The following is a 19,828-nucleotide window of genomic DNA, read 5'->3' as shown; positions in this document are numbered from 1 at the left end:
GGGGTATGGGAAACTTTCGGGATAGCATTTGAAATGTAAATAAAGAAAATAATAATAAAAAAGGAAAAAAAATTGCAAAACAAATGAAAATCAGGAAGAAGGAAGATCAAAGTGGGGATACTTTGTCTCTCCTTAGAATGGGGAACAAAATACCCATGAAAGGAGTTGCAGAGACAAAGTTCGGAGCTGAGATGAAAGGAAGGACCATCCAGAGACTGCCCCACCCGGGGATCCACCCCATAAACAACCACCAAACACAGACACTATTTCATATGCTAGCAAGATTTTGCTGACATGATCCTGATAGAGCTGTCTCCTGTGAGGCTCTGCCAGTGCCTGGCAAATACACAAGTGGATGCTCAGAGTCATCCATTGGACAGAGCACAAGGTCCCTCAATGAAGGAGTTAGAGAAATACTCTGGGAGCTGAAGGGGACTGAAGCCCCATAGGAGGAACATCAATATGAACTAACCATACACCCCAGAGTTCATTGGAACTATACCACCAATCAAAGAAAACACATGGTGGAACTTGTGGCTATAGATGTATATGTAGCAGAGGATGGCTTAGTTGGACATCAATGGAAGGAGAGGCCCTTGGTCATGTGAAGGCTCTAGGCCCCAGTATAGGGGAATGCCAGGACCAGGAATGGGAGTGGGTTTGTTGAGGAGTAGAGGTGGGGGGAAGGGATCGGGGATTTATGGAGGAGAAACTAGGAAAGAGGATAACATTTGAAATATAAATAAAGAAAATATCTAATAAAAATATGAAAAAGAACCAGTTTCTTACCTAATATTTTTTATAAAAACAGATATATTAGGATGCCATCAAGACCAATATGAGCAGCAGGTAAAAACTTGATAAGGCAATTTTAATTTGAATCTGCTTTGATAACATGGTTATTTACTCAAAAATTATTTCCTCACACAATTATGTAAAAAGACAAAATAACAACAACAATAACAACAACAACAACAACAACAACAACAACCACTCCTAGGTCTTGCAAAAGATAAATGAGTTTGCACAAAACTAAGTTGACCTTTGCCTTGCAGAAAGTGACTTCTGTGTGACAGATTAAAAGATAATTGAAAGCTTTTGCTTTTAATTAAATGAGAACACATTATTGCATCAACTTTAGTGAAATCCAATACACACAGCTCCTAATAGAAATTAAAGGAAAAACTATATCCATATTTATTATCCAAAGCTCTTCCTTCAAGAGATAAAGTGTAACAAGTATTGGAGTGGGTGGGTTGGGGAGCAGGGGGAGGGGGGAGCGGTTAGGGGATTTTCGGAGGGGAAAGTAGGAAAGGGAATAACATTTGAAATGTAATAAAGAAAATATCTAATTAAAAAAAAAAAGGTTAAGGCTTTAGGGCATAAGTCTCTCTTTGCCTTCTTTGTTTACTTTATAAGCACGAAAGAAACAACTGTAACAACAACTGACCAAAACCATTTCATCTGATTTTGTCATCCTAAACCATCTACAACCTCAAGATATTTTCCACATCTGACTTGGTCAATGATTTTGATGTTAAGACAAAAACAGTCCTTTTCTCCCTAGTAAATTAAATTAAAACTAAAGCCACAGAAATTCTGCTTCTTAAAAATTGTGCTGTTTCTATGAGAATCTGTTTTTGTAACCTTGCCACCCCACAGATGAGGGTATAATAATAACTATTTTTGTTGAGGGTTAACAAAAACTTTCTAGCAGGTTAGGTATCCAGCATGAAAGAACTCCATCAACAGTGGTTTTGTGTACATTTCTGCTTTAACTGAAACCAAACCAAAAAACCAAAACAGGGTGTACTATACTAGAAATGTAGAGAATAGACCATAAAGCCAGCTAACAGACACAATTAAGAGACTCCTGCTGTTTCTGATATTTAGCACAGAGAAATTTAGTATTGGAGAAGAACACAGCATCTATCAAGTGTGAACTTCTTTAGAGAACTGCAGATCACATCAGTGTGCTCAGTGCAGATCACATCAGTGTGCTTCAAATCACAGTGTAAGTCACTCAGGAAGAGGAATATTTAACATTTCCATACTTTGGTGCTAAAAATAATTTTTAAAATATGTCAAAGGATTTGATGAGGGAAGAAAGGGGATCAACACAAACAACATAAAAACAAACCAAAACCAAAGCCCCTACATCGGACACACTGACGTTACCAACAAAATAAGTATTCACATATAGTAACTCATCCAGTTATGTTCCCTGCTCCCCACTCTACCATAAAACAAGTAATTTTTACCATTGTTTTGAGGAAGTTTATTAAATCTCCATGGGAAATGGATGGTGACTTAGATAAATTATAATCATAACTAGTTAGCCATTGAAAGCAGTCACTTCTTGTTTGCAGCTGCACATCTGGACAGAGCTTGTTTACTTCACACTGTATTTCTTCAATGCAATGTTCTATACTGCAAAAAAGAAAAATAATTATTTTTGTAGAATGTAAGCAATGTCATCCCATAATATTATAGGTTCTGAAATGTTTAGTTATGTGATTGTATATAATCTAATTCTGTAACTTCATATAATACTCATGTTCAAGAAAGGAGCAAGAAATGTGTTATTCATTTTAATTCATAGTTGGAACCAGAGATCAAAAGTTTTACAGAAATACTGCAATTGGAAAAATACTAACTATCTATGCCCTTTGAGATGCAATGGAAGGTCCCTTGCATTAAAATATTTCTGAGGCGCAGATGTAGTCTATAATGGAACTCTGGATAGCAGATACAAAACAGAGTGAACACTTGTTGACTGAAAATCAGAACTGTATATTCTATCACAAAAGGCAAATGTGACATGTAGAAGACTTTAATCAATGGAAAAGTACCAAGTCAAGAAGCAGTCACAGAGAACATGTAATTTATAAGGTCATACATACAATATCAGCACAGCAAAATATTTTTGTGCTATCCATTATTCTAAAGCTAAAATACATTTAGAAATGCACATAAAAAGGCTGGAAGAAAATAAAATAAATGTTAATAGCAATGATACCTGTGTGGTGATTAGATTAAGTTTAAATCTTATTTTTCTCTAAGTGTTTCTATAGCACAAAGATGAGCTGTCTTATTTCCAACAAAGTTTTTAAAAATTATAATTTCTACATCTAATTCTTTGCATTTATTCTTATAAATTTTGTATGGGGTAAGAAGGTGAGTTTATGCAGAGTGCCATCTGGTGCTACATGGATATGACATATGCCTATCTCATGACAGTGGCATATCTAAAATATGAACGGTTATAGAAACGGATGCCTTTAACATTGAATTGACCCAAATATGACAATTATCAAGGAAAAGTAGTTAGGCAAAGACCAAGTTATTGTTTTGAAAGCACAATTCTTATTAATTGCAGTTTCCACATAATAGAACCATGTAGGGTTTAGAAGCCAAGCTCTGTTTATTAAAACCAATCTTAAAGTCTCTGAATTTATGAGGTGTGGCCCATAAAAATGCATGGTAAAAGGCAGAGCAAAGATTTTCAGAAGACTTCTGGACATGAGTAAATTTAAATGAAGTCACCTTGAAAAAATAAAATTCTGAAAATCAAAGAGCTCTTTTACGAAAACAAAGAACTTAAAAGAAAAACAATGCCTGTCTGGCCACAGCCCCTGACATTCCTGGTGGAATGGTCATTATTCATAAATACCAGTTCTAGGTCTTACAAGAGAATGGCATACATTTTCTTCCTTATCTAAGCATTTCTGTGGACTCAGAACCATGATGCCCGAGGCCTACAATCCAACTCCAGCCGCTCCTCAGCGAAGTTTGCATTCTAGAATCCCCACAAGCAGTACAGTACACCGAGACAGATTACAGCAGTATCCTGGGGCCCTGCAGCCGCTCTGCTTCTGTGAGCACTCTGTCTCTCAGCTTATTTCCAACATCTGAATCTGGGAAGAGGCCAGGAACTGGTTTTTAAGCAGTGTAGAGCCTCCAGAGCCCTGGATATTTTAATAATTTGTCCAAACACTAATAGAGGGATTAAGCAGTTACAGTCCAAAGAACCGCCCTTGGTGCACGGAGCTAAAGCTGTACTTCCTTTCACTTGGTTTTGCTTTTATTCACCTATGAAATATCATATCAATCTGTCATTCACAGACCATGCATCTTGTTTTAAAAACTCAATTATTTGATTTCATGTCAACTATAAAAGGCTATTTTCAAGATTTAAGCTGCCAGTCAATGTGACCTAACAGATCAATGTCTTTAAACTAGGTCAAATATACATTAAAAAAAAAAAAGAATTAACTGTAAACTCGTTAAAGGTAGTATTTTAAAAGACTGTATTTCTAATACTTTCAAGTATGTTTAGTAATAGACATGTTCCAATAGACAATAGTCTAAATTTTCTTCAATAACGTATGTTGCTATTTTGAATTAAATGTTTTCTAACTACAGATTACTTAAAATTTCCTTTAGTAGTATAGTCTGTTGTAATAACATTACCAAGGTAATTCAATAGTTATACAATAAGCACAGTGATTGCTAGGATTTAAACATTACTAGAAAATTGAAAGAGTCTAAAAAATATTAACTTGCCTCCATAAATAAACCAATACTTTTGTAATATTAATGCCACCGGACAATTAAGTGAGTAATGGGCAATAAATTTAAAGTACAATTGCACTTACCAATAAGAAAAAAATGTAACAAACATGATGCTGATAAGGAGAAACATGTGAAAGGATCCAGTATGGCAATGTTTATGTAATGATTTGAAAGTGTTTCACATAATGCCATATTGTTCTGGGGGTGCAAACGTGGGGACTAGATACGTGGCGAAGTGTACTGGAATGTCCCACACCATTCTCAGGCAGGGAAAGGAGGAGAAGAGGTAAGCTAGGTAACAGCACGCTGAGTCGCTGCTCTGACAGCATCTTATACCTCACTGGATCCTGAGGAAGTACGGATAACAATACACCATCCATCTTCATATGTTACAATGTTTCATTTTTATCAATTTATTTATTATTCTGTTGTGTGTGTATGTGCCTGTATACCAGTGCATATGTGTCACAGTACACATGTATAGGCCAAAGTCAATTTTTAGGAATCTCGTTCCACTTTGGGTTCAGAATTAACAAAGGAAAAGCTGTTGCCTGTTGAGCTATTTTATCAAGGCACCCTTTCGACATTTTGTTAATAAATCTGAATCTTGTACTTTAATTCCAATGATTTAATTATCCATGTTATTGATGTATACATGTGGGTGCATTGCTGAGAGCTGTTCATAAATAAATTTATGAACCATTTTTATGGTGCAACACCAAAATGCTTTTCAAAATGTTTCTTTCTGATTTATGTGTTATATGTAGGACTACATGACTTTGTATACAATGTGGGAGTCCGTGGAAGATAGAAGAAGACATCAGATATCTTGGAACTTATGATGGTTTACAAATGCTTGGCCCAGGGTGTGGCATCATTAGGAGGTATGGCCTTGTTGGTGTAGGTATGTAGGCATGGGCTTTAAGACTTAGCTGCCGGGGGCTGGTGAGATGGCTCAGTGGGTAAGAGCGCCCAACTGCTCTTCTGAAAGTCAAGAGTTCAAATCCTAGCAACCACATGGTGGCTCATAACCATCTGTAACAAGATCTGATGCCCTCTTCTGGAGTGTCTGAAGACAGCTACAGTGTACTTACATATAATAAATAAANAAATCTTTAAAAAAAAAAAAAAAAAAAAGACTTAGCTGCCTGGGAGACAGTCTTCTAGCAGCCTTCAGATGAAGATGTAGAACTCTCAGCTCCTCCTGTACCATGCCTGCCTGCACACTGCCATGCTCCCACCTTGATGATAATGGACTGAACCTCTGAACCTGTAAGCCAGCCCCAATTAAATGCTGTCCTTATAAGACTTGCATTGGTCATAGTATCTATTTAGCAGTAAAACCCTAACTAAGACAGAACGAGAGTTACATTGTGGGTCACTCGATGTGTGCTAGGAACAAAACCCAGGTCCTCTGTAAGAACACTACATGCTTTTAACTGCAGAGCAATCTCTCCTAACCCATTGAGTATGATTTTTAAAAGAACTTTTGAGGCATTTTCTCATTCAACATTCACTCCTAGATTTCTTAACTGTAAAAACAGCTTAATTAATGGAGGTATTGTATTTGGTAGACTCAAACTGAATGCTGAATATATATGGTAGGAACTGTAATACATTCCAGAGATACATACAGTATGACACCATTTTTTTATCTAAAGAGATTCTGTCTAGCTAGGTAGAAAAACCTATAAGAAAATAACTATATTCCAGTAAAACTTGATAAGCAGTGTGTACACTGTGCAAAGGAAGTATGAAGGAAGGAGCCACTGACCAGTCCTATAAGAAGTATTGAAATGGCTTATCCTGGTAGTAGATATTATATAAAAGGATACTAAAATATGAGAAAGAACTTACAACAAAAATTCTTAAAACCTAAGCCCGAGCTCTTGTAACGGCTCCTATACATTTAAAATCTAATCTTATTGATCAACTCATAAAATAGTTTTTAAAAAAAGAAAGTAAAATGTACAAAAAGAACCTTTTAGACATAAGGCAAAAATACATGTATACATAATTTCATTTTTAGAATATTTTTCTGTTTTATTATTTTATTTACTTTTAAACAATGAATTTTAATCATATATAACCCACCCTCTCTACTCACCCAACTTTGTGCTTCTTTAAAACAAACAAACACACACACACACACACACACACACACACACACACACACACACACACACAGAGCACATTTTGTGCTGTTGATATATTTCACTGAGTGTTGTCAACTTACCAGGACCCTCTGTGTGTGTGTGTGTGGTTTTGTTGTAGTTTTAAACATATAAAGCACATTTTGTGTTGTTGATATACTTTACTAGAGTATGGTCAACATACTAGGATCCTTAAAGAAAACTGTCTCTCACCCTCTTCGTAGCCACCAATTTCCAATAGCTCTCCAGCAAGAGATCAAACTTTAGCCCTACCACCTCCAAATGTTCTATGCTGAGATTGTGGCCAGCTAATGCAGGTTGTCATAACCACTGTGAGCTTATATGTGCAACAGGCCTCCTGTGTCCAAAAAACTTTGTTTCCTGAGAAATAAACCCATCTGGAAGACACAGCTGTACTGGATAGCTTCCATAGTGCTAGAAGGCACTGTGCATGTTAGGAAAGATAAAAGTAATCAATCATCAGCATTACCCAATTACAATCCTGGCAAGAGATAAGTCAGTAGGACATGTGGTACAATGGTGGTATGGATGTCATGGGAATAACCAGCCAATTGCTGTCAGGGTTAAGGCCCACTCTCCTTAAGACAAAACCCATATCTTCAGTATTTTGGGGTCAAGATCCTGTGGGTCATAGGCTCTAAAGGAGAGCCTACTACTGCAGCTCTGTTAAGTAGTCATCGTCCTAAACTGACCTTTAACAACTCATTGATATACTAATAATTTAATGTACCTGTTAACTCATAAGAGAAACTTTTTTGCAGGTGATGCCAAATAACACAAAATATTAGGATATTTTTGAAACTTTTATTTTCATAAATCCTATAGAAGGCATGTAGCAAGCTCAAAGAAAATTTTATTTCTTTACTCTTTTGTGTATTTTTAATAGTTTTAAAATTAAAATAAAATTGCATCACTTTTACCATTTCTTTCCTAACCAGGTCCTCCCTTCCATGGCCCAAGCGCCCCCCTCCCTCACACTAGGCAACACCAGGATAATTGGCAAAAAATTAAAAAGTGGGAACTATAAATCTGGTCAGGGACTGAGTTGTTTAAGTCCAACATCTGTGTCAGGAGAGGAGTCCTGGAATGGGCCTGCTCAGAAGGAAGGACAAAGAGGCCTTGTGAAGTCTGATGAGTCTTAGTGAGAGGCAAAGCTGTGGCCCTTTCTGTTCTCTTTTCCTATAGCTTGGTCTTGCTTAGTAGGCTGGGGGATGGGGCAGGGATTCTGAGGTACAGAGTATGAAGTCCAAACCAGACTGCAAACATAGGTAGTTTAAAAGAAAAAAAAAAAAGAATCAAATACTAATTTTATCTTCTTGATATTATTAACAAACTACAGCCAGAATTATAATATTATAATAACAACAGTATTCTTTAAAATGATATCATATCATGTAATTTGTCATAGTGACAAAACATACAAACTGCATGTGTGTGCACATCATTAGATTAATGGCTTTTTCATGGGAAGCCCAAGGTTTGTAGATTAAAGATTTCTTTTGTTTTTTTCCCTCTCTGTAGATCTGTAAACTAACATGTCAGAAACTTGAATGAAAAATTTACAAGTGAAAATATTAGTGACATGGAATATAAGTGGGTTTATGGGATCTCTATCATCTTATGTTAAATGATGCAATGCATTTATACAACACTCACTCAACAGCCTTGACCCATCACATCTCCCATCTCTTGGACTAAGCCATATGGTAATTTCCCAGGTAACTGTGGTGATTTCCAGAGATGAAAAGAGTAGACATTTATATCAGTGTCAGCAAAATTTGATCCATGAGCTACAAACAAGTTGTTTATAATTTGAAAATAGAAGAATAAAATAAGATTTTTAAAATATAATAGTATGTGTTTAAGTGGGACAGAAATCATTACATGCCATACTATAAGCCCAAAAGAACTTCTCTACCACCATATCTTATTAAACTAAGTTGAAGTCAGCTAAAACAATGTTTCAAAGGCTTTATGCAACTTTCTTACTTTACTCTGGGTACAATCCATAGTATTCATCTACTACAGGTTATTTACACTTTTTTTTTATCAGTTGTAATATGTGTTTAAACTAAGTAACTCATTGCCTCTGACTTCTCTCCTTAAAAGTACAAGTCACACAGCTTAGCTTGAGTGGAAATGAATTTCATGTGAGAATGACCGGAGAGAAAGCTTAGCTCTCTTGACAGGTGAGAGGTCAGTGACCTGTGCACATTGGTCCATTCTGGTGAATCACTGCTGTGGGAAGATGAAAGACCCTGTGGCTCATAAAACTTGATGACATTAGCAAGAGGGAAAAGGAACTCACACCTAAGTTGTCAGGGTCACTGTAAGAAATACAGCTTGGAAAATTTAAGTATAAGAAAAAATACTGTATTTAAGAAGGAATTGCTAATGTCTTTCTTCTTCTAAAAATAATGTGGGAAATTCACATCAGACAGATGCTCATTCCTCATTCAGTGTGCACCAACAGGAGACAAACACAACTCTTCAACTACGAAATGCCCAGGGTAGGTAATTCACTACTGAAGTACAAGTGCAGCATAACAGATTTGTCATGACATACAATTTTCTAAAAGCTATTCTGTTAGAAGGTAATACAGGAGTGCATAAATGATTTACACTCTTGTGAATCATAGTTATTATTCAGTATTTTATTTTTGAAAATATATGTACTCTATACTATTATGTTTATTCTCTAGAGTATAATAAGAACATAATTGAATTTGATGAAAAATAGATTTGATTCTAAATGTAGAATGCAGCACATGCACCCTCTTCTATCCCTGGTGAAGATCAATGGTCACTTGAGGCCGTAGATTCATTTTTAATATATGGGCAATAAAAGGTTTATAATGTAAGAATTGTATTCCATAGTATACTTTCTTATGAAATCAACATCAAATTTCAATCTAAATAATAATTTATGAATGCAAAAATTTAATCATTATGATAATCTTAAATATGATTTTATTGATCAAGTGGGAGAAAGAAACAAAATAGAGAGAGATTTAGCAAGTAATGAAGTAGTATATAACAAAAACATCATTCAATGTCTTACTTTGTTTTGATGGGGCCAAAGCAAAGGAAAATATTTCTATTAAAAATATAACTAGTGCTGCATTTTACATAAATAACTTGTTAATTTATTTTATTTAATGTTCTTTTTATTTCTTTAGGTTGGAAACTTTATCAAATAATATATAACACAAATGTTACAAAAACACAATTACATTAAATTCCTATAGTTATTTTATATTAAATATATATAACAGTGTATGTTTATATGTTACATTTAACATATATATATATATATATATATATATATATACACATATATATAACCAAATTAAAAATAAGAAGTTTAACTTTATACACTGTAACTAAAAGAAAAGATTTCCCTCCTAGCCTTTTTCTTAAAGCATTGGCCTTAAAAGTCAATTGTAAGTATATATTTTTAACCTTCTGTCAGGGTCTCACTATGTAGCCCCTAGACTTACTGCTATTCTCCTGCCTCTCCCTCCATACTTCTGGGATTACAGACATGTACATGCCTTGCTCCAAAGTAATTGGTAATTTTTGTTTTCAGCAATTGTGAACTGACACCATCATTTTATTTTGACATTTTAGACTCACATTAAAATTTTTGCCCTTATCATACAAGCCAAGAATTCTAATTTCAAAATGTACTAATGAAAATCTGGAGCCAGGTATGGTGGATCAAGCCTTTAATCTCAGCCCTTGCAAGGCAGAGAGGCAAGCAGATCTCTGAGTTCAAATCCAGCCTGGTTTATAGAGTGAGTAGAAGAGCCAGAGCTACCCAGAAAATCCCTGCCTCAAAGCACAGTCACCACCCTCATCCCAGAAAAATCTGTGATACTGCAATCCTTAAAAAAAATTAATAACAAAGCAATAACTGGAATCCACCTAGAGGTGCTTATATTTTATAACTTCTTAAAGGTAATCAGTTGCTTGAAGATGGATCAGAAAGTACCTGTGTTCAGACTACAGAAAACATGTCATATTTGGGCATTGTAGAACACATCTGTAATTCTAGAGCTTAGGGTGTGGGAAATAGATGAATAGATTCTGGGGGTTTACAGCCAGCAAATACAGTACAAATGAGAATCTTAGGTGCACAGTAGTAAAGACCAGATGAAGACAATTACGTTCAAATTTTGAGAACAGAGACTAATCAACATCTTTTAAGAAGTTAGTAGTAAGAAACATATGGCTATACAAGAGATAATCCTAAACCCACACTAGATAATTGTGTGAAGAAAACATTGAAACACCTTAACTTAAACAGTAGCAATAGTTACCTTGCAGCATTTTGCTCCATCTGTTCCCCAATGTCACTGAAGATCTGCTTAAACTCCAAATCTCCAGGAAATGAATTTAACAGACACTGCAGGTCAAATGAATTATGGGAATATTCCTGTAATGCATCCATTCTGTGAAACAAGAAAAAAAAAAAAAGATGACAAAATGAGGAACAGGTTACAAGAATGGACACACGTCCTCAAGCTGATACTGTATGAAAACCAATGATTTCTATTTGCAGAATCAATGGAATAGAAGAGTTTGAGAATTAGGGTATTATAAAGCTCATTAAGTTTTATTACTTAAATGGCATAATTTTTCAAACTTGTCTGTAGTTTGAAAGCTAAAAAATACATCAGGCCACAGACAGCTTAAATATCCTGTTGCTTTTCTCAATATAACAGAAAGCTGCAGAATAAACCACAGCTATAGTAACCACTTGTAAGAAGGGTTGCAGAGCTGCAGCCATGTGCCCGTTCTGGTCGCCATAGACCTGGGAGCTGCACAACAACATTTAGAGGCTTTATCTACCTTGGGCTTACTTCTATGTGGAAAAATAAATGTAATTTTCCAGGAGTACTTCTACCTAGTATTGATACATTTACAAAGGAAAAATTAGTTTTCTCCAACAGATTCTCATTAGGTATACAAACCAGACTTAAGGGTAGACCCCATGCCCAGCAATAGTCAACACAAATCAAACTCATGTGTACTTTTAGAGTGGTTTTTCTTTTTCCTTCCTCCTCATGATGGGCAATTTTTTTTTTTAGCTTACATGCCTTTTGCTTATTTATTGTGGTTTCTGGTTTTGTGTTTTTATGTGATTTTTTTTCTGTGTGCAAATATGGGTGTATCTGCATCTGTATGTGCTTCTTATACTTTTTCTTTGGCTCATTTGTTTATGTGTTTGTTTTCTCCTATTTGGGTTTTTTCATTTTATTTTATCTTATTTTTTATTCTTTTAGATGATAGTTTTGTTGTTGTTGTTGTCTAATTAGAGACAAAGAGAGTGGATTATATGGGTGGGAAGTTGGAGAGGATCTGGAATGAGTTGGGTAAGGAAAACTGTAATCAGGATATACTATATGGAAAAAAGTTCTGAATTTAGGCATTCACTCATTCTACACGCATTCATCAAATATCTCCATTAAAACTTGGGAAAGAGAAGAAAGCAATCATAATTGGGGAAGGAGGGAGGAACCTGGGAGGGAAAGTGGACAGACTCAGGGAGAGTGTGTGTGTGTGTGTGTGTGGGGGGGGAAACCTGATCTGGTATTGGGTGAGGGAAAGTGACTGAAGCCCTGAGGGCCAACAGCAAGAATGGAAACAGGCAACCTCAGGAGATAAGAGGTTGGGGGGACCCCCCCCCCCCAGAATGCACCACAGACGTGGAAGGTGAAAGACTCCCAGGACTCACAGGGAGGGACCTTAGATGAAATGATCAACAGTAGGGAGAGGGGACTTAGAGAGCCCACCTCCAGCAGGAAGACAGGGCATCAAGAGAGGGTTGGGGTTGCTTTCCCACAGACGCATCTCTGACCTATAATTGTTCCTGTCTGAAAGAATTACAGGGATGGAAATGGGGAGGAGCCTGAGGGAAAGAAGGTGCAGAGACAGGCCCAAAGTGGGATCCAGCTCAAGGGGAGGTCCTAAGGCCTGACACTATTAAAGAAGCTATGGAGTGCTCACAAAAAGGTATCTATCATGACTGACCTCCAAAAGACCCAAGAAGCAGCTAAAAGAGCCAGATGTAGATATTTGCACCCAACCAATGGACAGAAGCAGCTAACCTCTGTGGTTGACTTAGGGAAGGCTGAAAGAACTTGAGGAGAAGGGAGATCCTTTAGAAGGACCAGCAGTCTCAATTAATCTGGACCTGGGGTCTGTTTTCATTCACAAATGATGCACCTAACCCTCAAGAGACTGGAAGCCTCAGGGAGTTTAGAGGTGAGGTGAGGTAGGGTGTGCGGGCATCCAGGAGGAGACAGGGGTTGTGGGGAGAATGAGTGGGATGTGGAGCAGTTGGAGGGTGGATGGGGGGGGCGGTGTCAGAAAATGGAATACAGAGTGTGTACTGGCTAGTTTTGTGTCAAGTGACACAGGCTAGAATCTGTGTTAAGATTTCTGTGGGATGTTGTGTAGAAGCTTGGAAGATAATGTTGAGAACAGTGCAAAAGATGGAGGCATGGCTTGTGAAATTTCAGAGGGAAGATTAAAGACTCTTATCAGGGACAGTGCTATTTTGATTATGAAGATTCTGTGGTTCTGGTTAGCTGGGTCTGAAGAATCAGCTGTGATTAACAAGATACCAGAACTACTAAAGCAAAAACTTTGCATTACTATTGACTATTGATGCTGGTTAGCTGGAGCTAAGAAACTAGGGGTGATTAAGAAAAGACCAGCAACATTGAGGTGACATCTTCTGGGAAGTGTTTTCTGAGAGCACAAAGAGGCTGTGTTCCAGAGATAGCCTAAGTTGTACCTCGTGCTGCAGCAGGACTGGGTAATGTCTAAGAGTCACCCAGGTGGTACTGTTTTTGAAGGCATGAAGGGGTCATGCAGAGCAGCTGAGGTTCTGCACTGTGAGAGGCCATGGAAGGCCATTGGTGAAGGTGCAGCCTCAGTTGCAACTGATGGCCCATGATTGAAGGGGTCATGCAGTGTTTTGGAGATGCCAGGACTATGAATGACCACCAAGAACAGCAGCAGCAGTGGAGTACAGGCATCTGGAGCCTAGAGGAAAAGCTGTGTGCTACAAAGGACAGAGCTGGAGAAGTGACCCAAGCCCTTGGAGAAGCCCAGAAGATCGTGAGTTGGATCCCAGACATTGGACAGTTGGAGTTTAAGTTTTGCTTCTGATTGTGACTGTGCCCTGATATTTTTCCCTCTTGAAGGAAGAAACTATTTTAGTGGATCCCACAGTTAAGAGAATTTTAATTGTAAAAAGACTGGATTTTAAAAGACATTGGATATTTTAAAAGGATTGAACTTTTAATATGTAAAGACTGTGGGACTTTTAAAGTTGTTTAGAATGAATAAGGAACTAAGGGTTGAGGCTTACTAGTGATGCGTTTGTGTGTCAAGTTCACAAGGGGTCACTTGTACTGGCTAGTTTTGTGTCAACTTGACACAGGCTGGAGTTATTACAGAGAAAGGAGCTTCAGTTGGGGAAATGCCTCCATGAGATCCAGTTGCAAGGCATTTTCTCAATTAGTGATCAAAGAGGGAGGTCCCCTTGTGGGTGGTGCCATCTCTGGGCTGGTACTCTTGGTTCTATAAGAGAGCAGGCTGAGCAAACCAGAGGAGGCAAGCCAGTAAGTAACATCCCTCCATGGCCTCTGCATCAGCTCCTGCTTCCTGACCTGCTTGAGTTCCAGTCCTGACATCCTTTGGTGATCAAGAGCAATGTGGAAAATGTAAGCTGAATAAACCCTTTCCTCCCCAACTTACTTCTTGGTCATGATGTTTGAGCAGGAAGAGAAACCTTGACTAAGACAGAGTGTACAAAATATATTAAATAATAAAAAATAATCAGATAATTGGGATTTGGATCTAGTGCATACTTTGTATCAAAAATGGGCATTTCTAAAGGTAATCTTATATATATTTTAGGGGTTTAGGCTTTCTCTTTAATTATTAATAGCATTAATTAACTTGCCATTCAGAACTTTTCTTCTTAAATTATTTATAACAATTATCTAGCCATTTAGAGTGGTAATATTAAAACACTAATACTAGTATTAATTAGCTTAGAATTAATACGATGAAAAAGGTTTACTTATTGCAGTATGATTTTATGATTTCTAGAGCTTTGATTTGTGAATTATCACTAGTTTTAATTAATGAAATGTCCCTTTGAAATGATTATAAAGATGTTCAAAGTCCTTTGCCTTTTAGAAATAAACAAACAAAAAAATCCTCTTTTGGACCCCTCTCATTTCATATCCATTTTTTAACCAAAAAGCTGCATTTCCCAACCCTGTATTTTTTCCATTCTAAATCCAGAGCAGTCTCCTTTTTGCTTCTACTCTTACAACAAAAATGACAACATATGCTCCAGTTCTCACCATACTTAATCTATATGATACTGGTGGCAACTCCTTCAGTGAAACAGTCTCTTCTCTTCACAGTTTACTAAACACCATGCCCTCCTACCTCTCTACTTGTCTCTTACAGCATTGTTTCACAGGCTCTGAAAGGAGCATAGTTGGCTACCAATGGCTTCTTTTTGATCTGATATGTAAGAGCAGATACACGGTGGGGGCTCTGAAACACAGTTTTCCTGCTCATAACCAAATGCTTCAGTGTCAGACATCATATGTGTGGTAAATGAATGTCAAAACTTGGAATAATGGCAAATATGGGAAATTTTAGGAGCCATTTCAGGGAGAAGCTAAAAACTAGCAGGTGACCTTCCTGCTATTAATATGCTCTCTCTCTCTCTCTCTCTCTCTCTCTATATATATATATATATATATATATATAGATAGATAGATAGATAGATATAGATAGATAGATATCATATTAAAGATATATATACATATATATGTTAATCACTAGGTATTACTCCACCCTTTTAAGCAGATCTCTGTAGAACAATGAAGATGTACTGTTCTGTGGTGCTATCTAGACAAATAGATGATTTCTTAATCTTTAATGATGATCCTATGAGAACTCCTAAAATTATAGTAGAAATTATGAAGCTTGTTTATAGTGAGACTGCTATTAGGTTCTCTCTGATAATCAAAACTGCATTGAGAACTCTACTAGTCTTTAGTGTCACCCGTTAATTGCTTCTGAAATAGCAATCAGGCATCAATTACTCAGAGCACATTCCAAGATGTTGTAAAACTATTAAACAAAGGTCATAAAAAAAGGAACTAATGGTTTGTGGGAATTAAAAGGGGGCAGGGGAGTGGGGTGGAGGATAGCCAGCACCCGACCAGAATTCCTCCTATGCTCTGGGCTCTGGGCAGGCAGACATGGAAGGGCTACCAGACGCTTTCCCCTCGGCCCTGGGTGGGCATCTAAGCCTCTGACCCCACTGGACAGGGGGTGGACAGGGGCAGCCCCCGACTGGGGGCCCCTGGGTGACATCCTGTAGCCCTGGGGTTATGGGAGAGAGGGCAGAGGGAGAGAGGTTCCCATGCAGGGGATAGAGACAATCTATGGTTTTAGAGCTTTATTGTAGAAGGCAGGGGGAGAGAAGGTGGAGAGAGAGAGACCAGCCATGGCCAAGAGAAGAGAAGGGGGAGAGAGAGAGAAAGAAGAAAGGCTAGAGAGTGAGAGGAGAGGAGAGCAAGAGAAGAAGAGCAAGAGAAAATAAGAAGGGGCCAAATAGCCCCTCTTATGGTATGCTGTTATCTTACTGTTGCTAGGTAACTGGGGAGAAGTTTAGCCTGCAGGTCAGAAGCTTGGGACATTGTCTACATGACTAAAACCCATGCTTCTCCTGTGGGGGCTGAGGGGGGCAGTAACTTCGACAGGAGCCAGGGTCCAGGAGACATGAGAGAACTCCTTCTGTCCCATGTAGGTGAATTATCACCACCGGGTCCAAGGGTTCAGACATCAGTTCGACTGAAGACCATACTGTCTGTGCATAGCCCAACGACTCACAATGGTTTACTATAGGTTCTAAGATAGAAGATAAAATATTAACCGGGCTTATCTATACAAAACTTCACTAATACCTGGGTCACAGGAGTCATAGTTTTATTTCATGAATCTTCAGAGCTGGTGACAGATGATGAATGTTTAGCCAGATAGTTATGAATATGTATGTAAACATTGTCTGTTATAAACTTATTTATGATTTGAGTTGATGTGTATACTTGAGATGAACTTTCCCATGTGACCCTGCTGCATTCAGAAAGGTGTGTAAGTGCTGAGGACAACAGGAGAGCCTTCTCTTTACCCCTTTTTCTTAGCACTCCTTACTGCTGTGCCCTCTTTTCTTAGCGAGCTTTCATAGGAAACTATTTAGAACTTAAAAATACATGCTGAGTTCGCTTTTCTTTTCTTTGTTTCTTTCTTTTTTAAGTCTTATCTGCACTTAGTTTATGCTGAATTTATTCATGTTGCATGAGTTTTTCAGCTTCTTCTGGGATAGCCTCTTCTCCTGTGAAACCTCCTCTTCTGGCTTTGGAATAATCTGCTCCTTCTCAGTAAGAATCATCTCTGTGGCTGGGGATGTCAGGGATGGGTTAATCCAGTCATGAACAATGTACGTCTGTTGGTGCATATTAGGCGCTTTGTTCACCTAGATATGTTCAATGACTAGAGAATACACATCTAAACCCTCCAGGCTGAATAAAAATAGAGAGAGCTGAGAACCAGCATCTCTCTCTCTCTCTCTCTCTCTCTCTCTCTCTCTCTCTCTCTCTCTCTCTCTCTCTCTCTCTCTCTCTCTCTCTCTCTCTCTCTCTCTCTCTCTCCTTCCCCTCCCCTCCCCTCCCCCCCTCTCTCTGATTTCCAGTTATGAATGTTACAGCCTCTATACCTTCATCACCATTATGGACCATACTCCCTCAAACCAAAGTAAAGATTTCCTTTCCCTACCTTGTGTTTATCGGATAATTTGTTGTATCACCAAGAAAAGTAATAATGATCCAAAAGGATACAACACTGGAATGAGTAGATGAAAAGAGTATTTGATAACCCCCTGAATATCTATGCCACTATATAAGCATGGTTAATTAAATCCTTGGCTATGGGTGACTGAACTCAATTTAAAGTGCATTTATCTATGTTGGAGATTGAAGAGAATAGGAGAAAATGGGAACTGAAGTAACAGCCCACTAGTTTCTCTGGTGTATAGCCCACACTCTGAAAACTGCTAGAGGTTATCAAGCACCACCTTGTTGGAAGAAAATCAGGCCCGAATAACAAAAGGAATTTGGAAGATCCTCACAGTATCTGAATACTATACCAGAAAGAAAAAGGAGAACAAAACCCAAATAATTATGTGTTCTATCCCAAGGTATGAGTCAATGATGCCAGATGTGATGTCCTTCCCTCATTTTCAGTAGGGAATAGCTGCTAGTCTTTCTGCAGGAACTGCTGTGCTCTAACTTTCAGCCATTTTAGCCAGCTTGTTGAAATTGCAGGGGAAAAAAAAAGGTACACTTTAAAAAGTGATTGAGGTGACATATGAAGATGGTCCACAAAATCCTGCAAATCAACGGGTTCAAACCTTCATATACACTTTAAGAACATCCAAGAAACTTCCCAAGCCATCAAGAGTATGTATATCCGAACAGCCACCAAGTATCTGAAGCATGTTACTTTAAAGAAGCATTGTGTGCCATTCCGGTGATATGATCATAGAGTCAGTAGGTGTGCCCAGGTCAAACAGTGGGTCTGGACATAGGGATGGTGGCTAAAAAAGAATGAGGAATTTTTGGTGCACATGCTTAAAGATGCAGAGAGAAACTGGTCATAGTGTACTCAACCCCAGTGATGTGTCTATAACAATACAGATCCTGCACCTAAAGGTTTAGGGAAAATCTTGAAGAAGGGGCAGAAAGATTGTAAGAGCCAGAGGACCAGGAACTCTGCTTGAGACTGTGTCTCCTAGAAAAAACATGAAGTTAGGGAAGTCTTAAAGGGACATGCTGACCTCCAGGCAGCTGATGTTAGAATGAAAGTGAACTGGTCTGCAGTATACCTAATTTGAGTCTCCTTTGCATATGGGCACTTGGATTCTTATTTTACAATTTTATCTGGTAGTTTCACTACCCTGAGGGTTCCAAACAATGCACAGCCTGATCAGTCTCTTTGCTTTGATAGATATTTCTATTTTTTTTCTACTATTAACTCTATTTGGTAAGTCTCCTAGCTTAGATCACATCTACTAAGGATGCTCTGAGTAGAAAATTATATCTCTAGAAGGTATTTATCCTCCCATGTAGATATCATTTAAAGGGAACTATATTAACAAATTTGTGTATTGTGTTTTTACGGAACTAGGCTATCTACAATTGTAAATTAAGTATTTGGATAGTTTTAGAAATTGTTTTAAACATTATTTTTTAAAATATACCAATAGTGAAAAGTCAGGATTTAAAAACTTAAGCTCTCAAATAAAATTAAGTGTAATGCCTCCACACTCTTATTCTATTTCCATTAGCAAGAAAAATTAGAAAGAAATAACTTCAAGGACTTTTCTGATTTGAAAATTCTACGGTTTTAATTATGTAATCTGTTTCTTTAATATTAATATTCTGTTCTTGGCAGTATATTTTCAATGTATAGTTCCGTGGATGGATGACTCACTGATGGTTAAAACAAATTCATAAGCAACTTGAAAGTCCATTTAAAAAGCAGTCAGTGAAAATAAATGTCTTCATAAAAAAAAAAAAAATCTTCAGAGAACAGGCTGAGCAAGCCAGTGGAAGCAAGTCAGTAAGGAACATCCCTCCATAGCCTCTGCATCAGTTCCTGCTTCCTGACCTGCTTGAGTTCCAGTCCTGACTTCTTTTGGCGATGAACAGCAATGTGGAAAATGTAAGCTGAATAAACCCTTTGCTCCCCAACTTGCTTCATGGTCATGATGTTTATGCAAGAATAGAAACCCTGACTGAGACAGAACTAAACTGAGAATTCACAACAGAGGAATCTCGAATGGCTGAGAAGCACTTCAAAAATGTTCAAAACCCTTAGTGATCAGAGAAATGCAAATCAAAACTAGCCTGAGATTCCACCTTACACCAATCAGAATGGCTAAATCTAAAATCCTTCACTAAACTTGCTTTTTA

The 19,828-nt window shown here is 37.6% G+C and overlaps 1 protein-coding gene across 1 annotated transcript in view; it reads right to left on the bottom strand.

Moving 5' to 3' along the window:
* Positions 1-19,828, bottom strand: part of Kiaa0825 (KIAA0825 ortholog) — a 398,643-nt gene that overhangs the window by 354,326 nt on the left and 24,489 nt on the right. Inside the window, exons 3-4 of the mRNA XM_029544170.1 lie at positions 11,072-11,203; positions 2,262-2,430 (exon numbers count right to left, since the gene is read on the bottom strand). Of these exons, the coding sequence (XP_029400030.1) occupies positions 2,262-2,430; positions 11,072-11,202 (300 nt within the window). The 5' untranslated portion in view covers position 11,203. The remainder of the gene's footprint in view (positions 1-2,261; positions 2,431-11,071; positions 11,204-19,828) is intronic.

The sequence above is a fragment of the Mus pahari genome, chromosome 11, assembly GCF_900095145.1.
Source record: "Mus pahari chromosome 11, PAHARI_EIJ_v1.1, whole genome shotgun sequence".
NCBI lineage: Eukaryota > Metazoa > Chordata > Mammalia > Rodentia > Muridae > Mus > Mus pahari.
The sequence above is the reverse complement of the archived record's forward strand: the minus strand, read 5'-3'. Positions and strand labels throughout refer to the sequence as shown.